The sequence below is a fragment of the Otolemur garnettii genome, unplaced genomic scaffold (assembly GCF_000181295.1).
Source record: "Otolemur garnettii isolate 467f Iridium unplaced genomic scaffold, OtoGar3 scaffold00202, whole genome shotgun sequence".
Lineage (NCBI taxonomy): Eukaryota > Metazoa > Chordata > Mammalia > Primates > Galagidae > Otolemur > Otolemur garnettii.
The window spans coordinates 439,400-448,395 of record NW_003852597.1 but is presented as its reverse complement, the minus strand read 5'-3'; the positions used below and the strand labels follow the sequence as shown (position 1 = coordinate 448,395).

At 39.2% G+C, this 8,996-nt stretch overlaps 1 protein-coding gene across 1 annotated transcript in view; it reads right to left on the bottom strand.

Annotated features, from left to right (window-relative positions):
• The window catches only part of ZSWIM5 (zinc finger SWIM-type containing 5), a 184,305-nt gene that overhangs the window by 44,370 nt on the left and 130,939 nt on the right, over positions 1–8,996 (bottom strand). The window contains exon 5 of the mRNA XM_012812324.1: positions 5,044–5,223. Coding sequence (XP_012667778.1) covers positions 5,044–5,223 — 180 coding nt within the window. The remainder of the gene's footprint in view (positions 1–5,043; positions 5,224–8,996) is intronic.

Here is an 8,996-nt window from a genome sequence, read left to right as displayed (position 1 = left end):
GGCTGGGGATTCGAACCCGCCACCTTAGGTGTACGTGGCTGGCGCCTTAGCCGGTTGAGCTATAGGCGCCGAGCCCACAGAAAGGATTTTTAATATGTTTTTAAATTCAATAAGTCAACAAATAATTAGTGCCACTATATAGCAGGTACTGTTCTCAGTGCTCAGGACATACAAATTTATTTATAGACCTTTATGTTTATGGACTTTTACATTTAAATAGGGAGAGATAGTTAAGCAAATATATAGTATGTCTGATATAGCATATGGTAACAAGTGCTATGGAGAAAATGAAAGAAGAGTTAGGGAGAAAAGGAAGTCAGTGTGTGTGTGTGGGTCACTGTTTTAAACAGAATGGTCTCTAACAAGATAACATTTGAATAGAGGCCTGTAGGAAATGGGGTGAAAGTCTTAGAGATAATTGAGGGAAAAGCATGCCAGGCAGAAGGAGCAGCAAGAACTTGGTAGGAATATATTTGAGGTGGGAGTACATTTAAAGTGTTTAAGGACAGTGAGAAGGCCAATATAGTTAGAAAGGAAAAAGCAAGCAGGAGACTCATAGGAGATGAGTTCAGAGAGATACTGGGGAGCCAGATCATGGTGGGCCTTGCAGGCCACAAGTGAAAGATGACTGTGGCTTTTTGAGTAAGATAAGAAGCCATTGGAGGGCTCTGGCTGTGAAGGGATATGTTCATTTTGTTTTTGTTTTAGAGATAGGGTCTTGTTCTGTCACAGGCTGGAATGCAGAGGCTGGAATAAAATCATAGCTCTCTGTAGCCTTGTACTTGTGGGCTCAAGTGATCTTCCTACCTAAGCTTCCTGAGTAGCTGGAACTACAGGAGCATGCCACTATTCCTGACTTAATTTTTAAAAATTCTTTTGTAGCGACAGGTTCTGGTTATGTTACCTAGGCTGGTCTTGAACTCCTAGTCTTGAGTGATTCTACTGCTTTTTCCTCCTAAACTGCTGAATTACAGGTGTGAGCCACTGTACATGGTCAAGACTTAACATTTAAAAGGATAAACCTAGGCCAGGTATGGTGGCTCACACCCAAAATTTTGGTAGGCTGAGACAGAAAGACTGCTTGAGGCCAAGAGTTGGAGACCAGCATGGGGAACATAGTGAGACCCTTATCTCTATTAAAAAAAAAAAAATAAAAGAGGGCAGTGCCTGTGGCTCAAAGGAGTAGGGCGCTGGCCCCATATCCTGGAGGTAGTGGGCTCAAACACAGCCTTGGCCAAAAACTGAAAAAAAATAAATAAATAAATAAAAGAAAATTAGCTGGATATGGTGGCATGCTTCTGTAGTTCTTGCTACTTAGGAGCCTGAGGTCGGAGAACTGCTTGACTTTAGAAGTTTGATGTTGCTATGAGCTACGGCAATGCCACTGTACTCTAACAGGTGCAACAGAGCAAAAGTCTGCTTCAAAGAAAAAAAAAGGATAACTCCAACAGCAGTGTTGAGAACAGATTATAAAATTGGAGGACAGAAGCAGGTGGACTGATCAGGTGGCCACTCCAATAATTTGTGAGAGATGGTAGTAGCTGATTAGAGTAATAAGCAGCAGAGATAATGAGATGTAGTTGGATTCTATATATATTCTGAAGGTAAAGGAATAGTATTTGCTCATGGATTAGATGAGAGCATAAAGAATCCAGAATGACTCTAAAGTTTTAAAGACCGAGTTGCCATGTATATGGAAATAGGGATGACTGCAGGAGTAAGAGCTTGGGGTAGGGCTTGAAAGACAAGAAATCTACTGAGATGCCTGTTAATATGTAATTGTAAATGTCAAAAAGGCTGTTGCGTATAAAAGTTTGGAGATGATAGGAAAGGTCTAAGCAGAAGATATTACATTTGGGAATTGTTAGTATACAGATGATTATTAAAATGATGCAATCACACAAGAAGTATAGAAAGAGATGTGATTTGATGACTGAGCTTTGGGTATGATAGCATTTTGGGTTGGGAAGTGGGGAGAGACAGTAACAGAGACGTAGAAGGAGGGGCTCATGAAGTAAGAAGAACCAAGAAAGAGTGATATCCTGGAAATCAAATGACAAAGACGTTTCAAAGAGATAGTGATCCATGTGTCAAGTATGGCTAATAGGCAAGTAAGATTATGACTGAGGATCAACTGGTAAATTTAGCAATAATCAGTACTAGTGACCAGTATAAGAGCTGGTTCAATAGCAGTAGGGATTGAAAGCTGGACTGGAGTGAATCAAGGAAGAGTAGGAGTAGAAGAAATAGAGATAGTAAATCCATATTATGCTTTTGAATGATTTTTTCTTAATTCTACCACCCAGAGAGGCATGTGGAATCGTAAGAGTGTTGTTTTGTTTTGGGATGGGAGACATAACAATGTGCTTGTACATTCAGGAATAATTCATGGAGAGAGAAAAATGTGTGATGCAGGAGAGAGAGGAGATAATTCCCAGAGTGATGTCTTGAATAAGAGATGGACTAGGATCTTGAGAATTAACTAGTGGGTGTAGACACACAAACAGCAAGAAGGTTAGAGGCAGAGTAGATGGGCAGAGATAGTAATTCTTTTTTTTTTTTTTACTGAATGGTAACGAGAGATAGTAATTCTTTTGACCTACCACCACAGATGTAGCAATGGAGTTTTGGAAATTCTCTTCTGATTGCTTCATATAGTCAGTAAAGAGGAAGAGAGACTCAGATGAAAGTGAAGAAAGGGAGAGGAAATACAGAACATTTAAAGGAAAAGATAGTGTGAAACAGTAATGTAGAAGAGTGAAGGATGGCACAGAGTATAGAAATGTAGATGTCTAGAAAAGCACTAAGGACCCATTTGAAATCAGTGGTCAAAAATTTAAAATAAGACTATTTACTATGGCTGTTTCTCTCTAGCCATTTTCAACTGTGGAAGTGTGAGCACTGAGTAATTAGAGAGTAGGAATAAACTAAGTTTAGGGTTTTATCACATAAGTGTAACAAAGGGAAAGAAAGAGTTGAGTGTGTATGTAAAGCAGTGAGGAGTGATTATGGTGTTGTACCGAGGAATCTAACCTGGATACGAAGAAAAATGAGGCTCATTTCAAGGTCATGAAAAAGTGGTAAAGTAAAAATTTCTACTGGGTCAAAGAATTATTGGAATTGGAATACTAAAGAGAATAAGATTTAAAGATTGGTAGTGATAATTGATGATGCTTGAAATTGAGATTATGAAAAGAATATAGCTATTGGCAATGACCTTGTTTAGGGTGTGACTTTGGAAGTGAATGGCTAAATTATGGTAGAAGACAAGGCTTTTGGAAAAGAGGAGGTCAAAGAGCTAAAAACCTTTCAAGAATGAGGGGGACTGACCCAGAAGTTTACACATGACAAAAACTGGGGAGGGGAGCAGAGAGTAGTCTGATGGCATAAACTTTAAAGCTAGGAGGTAGTTTAGAAAAGATAAGAAAGGCAATGATGTAGAAATGGCAATGGAGAATAAGTAGGAATCCTACTGCTTCTCCAGCCCCTAGGCAAAAGGATGTGAGAGACACATGAATCACAAATTGATGAAGGGTAGAACATAGATGTTTGGGCACAATAATCAAGTAAATGAGGTGAAAGCTATGATGATTGGTTTGATGTAACCACGTCAGATTGTATAAAAAAAAAAGCACATTTTACCCCACATATGCATGAATGTATTCATGATCTATGTGTATTTGACTTAATAAAATTATAAAAAAAGTCACAAATTGAGAAGACTGCAGAAAAAGCACCATCTTCAAAGGAGAACCAATAAAAACAAAGATCCAATATATATTACAACAAGGAAGAAACTGTCAGACTGGATGTATCTGTATGTGTACGAGCTTCTCTCTATGCTATCTCTAGGCAATACTAAAAGGATGGCTTCCTGTGTTACAGAGGTACAGAGGCTAGATAGTGCTAAGAAAAGGTAAACGGTGGCAAAATTATAGCTGTTCACATCTCATTACTTTAGTTGTCTAAGGACAACTAATTACAGTTACAGTAGAAGAAGACCAAGCAAAACCAGCAATTTAAGTAATTTCTCCCTTGAGATTAAAAATATCAATAGAGTTATCATTTAAAATAAAGGGACCATGTGTAAAATCAGTGTCTAAAATCTCCTACTAATAAGCCTCTCAATGGGCTAACAAACAATCGATTGCCAACATCAAATAGCCTGAGTTAGATGAACTAAAATTGATGTGGGTGCTGATGCCCAGTGAGGTCTGTAGGTCAGTGGGCTCAAAGGGTGGAGGATACAATATTATTGTCTGGATTTGGCTTAAAATGAGGCATGACTCCTTGGAGTAACTTGGGAGGATGACCCTACCTAGACAGTTGCTATATAAAATTTGAGAAAAACAGAAAGGTAAGAAAAGCTATGGTCAGGACACTTTTTAGAATTTTTTTTTTTTTTTTTTGAGACAGAGCCTCAAGCTGTCCCCCTGGGCAGAGTGCTGTGGCATTACAGCTCACAGCAACCTCCAACTCCTGGGCTCAAGCGAGTCTCCTGCCTCCGCCTCCCAAGTAGCTGGGACCACAGGCGCCCGCCACAACGCCCGGCTATTTTTTGGTTGCAGCCGTCATTGTTGTTTGGCGGGTCCGGGCTGGGGATCCGAACCCGCCACCTTAGGTGTACGTGGCTGGCGCCTTAGCCGGTTGAGCTATAGGCGCCGAGCCTAGAATTGTTTTTTATAGGTCTTCTATTCCTTCCTTTGTTAGGTCTTCTGATCTAAAACCAATACCAAATGAGGACAAGATCCATTAAACACAAAAAACGTAAAGTGTAGAGAGAAGTTATGCAGAGGGTTCTTGGGCTTTATGCTGGGCACTCTAAACACTCTAGATGTGGAAAAGGAGAACAGGCCTAATGAAAAATATTAGAGCTTATCCTTTTTTAAAGTTTAGCATTTCAAGACGAACAAAAAAGACAGTCTTTTCTTATTTAAATGGAATTCTAACAACCAAAAGGCTGTCTCGCTATTTTTCCTCTAACATTTACCCTCCCACCTTGAAGTTCCAGGCACAAAGAGCCTAAAAGGACACTTGGCTCACCTGGGCTGTGACTGGCATTCTGGGGAAGTGCACTGGTGATGTTGGGTAGCTCGTGTCCATAGTTCCCATCCTCCAAGGGACAGATATCCAGGTCGCTCCACTTCTGTAGCTGCTGTAGCCAACAGGACTTTTCCTCCACTTTGCAGTGTGGATTTAAAATTATGCACACCCATAAAGCCCCTAGAAAATAAAGCAATCAATGTTCTTGATATCTCTCCTTTGATGTATGGGTAAGCCCTATTATTCCAGTTTCATTTTTAGTCAGTAGAGAAAGTTTCCAAAGCATTGGCTTTCCTTAATACAAAAAAAAAAAATTGCTAAGATCTTCAGAACTTGCTTAGCTTTTTCCCAAAGCTTCCTTAAAGCCAAGTGGCTATCTTGATATCTGAATCTGTGTGCTTGTGATGATGAAGACAGATTTAGGCTTGAATCTAAGCTCAAATCTGTTGTCTAATATTTATTGAGAGTCTTCTATGTTCAAGGCCCTGTACTGGTAAATGAGACAGACATTGTTTTTACCCTTGAGGAGCTTTCTAGTGGAGGAGACTGATAAACATATGACAGGCAGAAATTTAAATATGATAAATATTAAGATAAATATATGTTCAGGTACAATAGCAGCATAGAGGAAGGGCATTTTAGTACAAGGACAGGGCTGGAAGGGAGGAGCTCAGAAAGTGTTTCAACTTTTGGCTAATTTGGACTTCCTGAGTTTCAAATCCCTAAACTGTAAAACTGAGATCATAAAAATCACTATTTTGTAGTGACATTGTGAAAATTAAATGAAATAATATTTGTAAAGAGTCTAGGTAGCATATTATTTGCACATAGCAGAATCTTAGTATTTCCTTTTTCCAAGAAAAATGACTTGGACTTGAATTTTGAAACTGCTGATTAACTTGTAATACCTTAAAACCATTACTTACTTGGATTCTCTGTTACTGCAGCAGAATATCACATATTTCACATTGGGTATTGTTTCTTTGACCACAAAACCCTCCTTTCCAAGCAAACCTACATTTTCTTTTCAAGGTTGGTTATATGGCTAAGCCAGATAATTTCTTTTTTTTTTTTTTTGAGACGGAGCCTCAAGCTCCCTGGGTAGAGTGCCATGGCATCACAGCTCATAGCAACCTCCAACTCCTGGGCTCAAGCGAGTCTCCTGCCTCCGCCTCCCAAGTAGCTGGGACTACAGGCGCCCGCCACAACGCCCGGCCATTTCTTGGTTGCGGCCGTCATTGTTGTTTGGCGGGCCCGGGCTGGGGATTCGAACCTGCCACCTTAGGTGTATGTGGCTGACACCTTAGCCACTTGAGCTATAGGCGCCAAGCCCAGATAATTTCTTAATCCCAAATTAGCAATAAGCCTAGTTGCAGTGCATCTTAATTTAACCATCCCTTGGATGGAGTTAAATCATGGATGGAAATATTCTCAGACACTATTTCAAAGCCTCTCAAAGTCAAATAGCATTGTTTAAAAGGCCATCTTAGCCTCAATATCAGATTCTACGTTAAGATGAAAATGTCATTTCTCTTTTTTTTGTTTTTTTTCCTTTTATTAAATAACTATTTACATTAATGCAATTCTGGGGTACAGTGTGGTGTTTTCATATACAATTTGAAATATTTTCATCAAACTGGTTAATATAGCCTTCATGTCGTTTTCTTAGTTATTGTGTTAAGATGTTCATATTCTACTCTTAGAAAGATTCACTTGTACCCTTGTAAGATAAACCATAGAAGTGACCCCTCCAATCACCCTCCCTCCACCCATGTCCCCCTCCCCGTATTCTTAGGCTGTTATTAGGTTATAGATTTCATATGAAAGCTATAAATTAATTTCATGATAGGGCTGTGTACATTGGATACTTTTTCTTCCATTCCTGTGACACTTTGCTAAGAAGAACACTTTCCAGCTCCATCCATGTGAACATGAAGGACGTAAAGTCTCCATCTTTTTTTATGGCTGCATAGTATTCCATGGTGTAAAATGTCATTTCTTTTGGTTCAATTCAGTTTTTAAAATGTGTCATGGGAAAAAAACTATACTATGTAATAATTACAATAAGGGTTCTTAAAGAGATTTATAGTAATAATAATACAGGATGTCCATAAAGTTTGTGGGCAATTTTAATTGCACACCATTTTAAGTTGCTCACAAACTTTATAGACCCTCTGTATTTATTTTACATGTTTAAGAAGTGCTTTCCATCTCTATAATGATGAACAGAGTCTTCATGTTTGGTCTTCACAGACAGAAAAGAGGACCAAAGTAGAGGCTATTACATTTGGCAACTAGAAAGATCTGGTGATCTTTGAAATGCCAAAATCAATAGGATAATAGGAATGGAAAATAGATTAGATGATACAAGGGAGGCTTAAGAGGTAAAGAAACAGAGTGGTAAGTCTAGTCATGTAGGAGCTCCTATTTCCTAGGCATTTAGCAATTAAGAAGGAGATACCTAGAAAGTGAGTGCAAGTACTTTTTTTTTGAGACAGAGTCTCACCATGTCACCCTTAGTAGAGTGCTGTACCATCATAGCTCACAGGAACCTCACACTCTTGGGCTTAAGCAATACTCTTGCCTCAGCCTCCGAAGTAGCTGGGACTACAGGCACCCGCCACAAGGTCTGGCTATTTTTTGGTTGTAGTTGTCGTGGTTTGGCAGGCCTAGGCTGGATTTGAACCTGCTAGCTCTGGTGTATGTGGCTGGTGCCCTAGCCGCTGAGCTTCAGGCGCTGAGCCCAAGTACTTTTATCTATAAGTTAAAAACGAGTTATGAATTTGTTTAAAAAACACTCAAGAGACTGTTGTATCTTTAAGAAAGAGCCAAAGCAAAAAATCCTACAATTGTCTGCATGTAACAGTACTTATAAGATTTATATAAGTATAATACGTGTAATACTAAGTTACTAGTATATAAAAGCATATTTTCCTGCAATTTAAAAAAAAAGTCAAACCTTTGAGCAAAGGTAACTAATATGGGCTTGGCACCCATAGCTCAGTGGTTAGGGCACCAGCCACATATACCTGGGTGGCGAGTTCAAACCCAGCCCGGGCCTGCTAAACAACAATGACGACTATAACAAAAAAACAGCCAGGTGTTGTGGCAGGTGCCTGTAGTCCCAGCTACTTGGGAGGCTGAGGTAAGAGAATTTCTTAAGTCCAAAAGTTTGAGGTTGCTGTGACCTGTGATGCCACTGCACTCTACTGAGGGCAATATAGTAAGACTCTGTAAAAAAAAAGAGTAACTAATATGAAAGTTAAAATTTTACATAATCATTATATATTAAATGTAACAAAATAATAGCTATAGTTTATTCATTTTTATGGGCTAGGCATTATATTTAGTACTTTATCTCAATTGTCCTCTAACTGAAGGTCAACAGGTCTTGGTTTGAATGTAGAAAGTTGAAAATGGGACTAAGGATGATTTTTACATTTTCTTCTTGAGCAATGAGATGCATCCTGATGCTGTGTTCTGAGATGAGGACAAGGGAAAATCAAGTTTTGGTAAGAAAATGAAGAGTTCCATAATGGTCATATTAATTTTGAGTTGTTTCCTAGAAGTGATGGGCAGCTGAGCACACGCTGGAGCTTAGGGGAAAGATTATGGCTTGTGACATAAATCTGTGACTTATCTGCATCTGGATGGTATTTAAAACCATGGTATTGAATGTAACCATTTAGGTGAAGAATGTAGATAGGAATGTAGGTGGTGCACGATCCTCATTGTTTAGAAAGGTTGAGGAAAAGCAGAGAAATGTGCAAAAAAGACTGGGAGAAAGTAGCCAGGAATGTAGGAGAGAAACCAGGAGGGTGAGCAGCTACAGAAACCAAAAGAAAAATAAGTTTCAAGAAGAGTATGGTCAACTTTATTGAAAACTGCTAAGAGGCTCGGCGCCTATAGCTCAACCGGCTAAGGCGCCAGCCACATACACCTAAGGTGGCGGG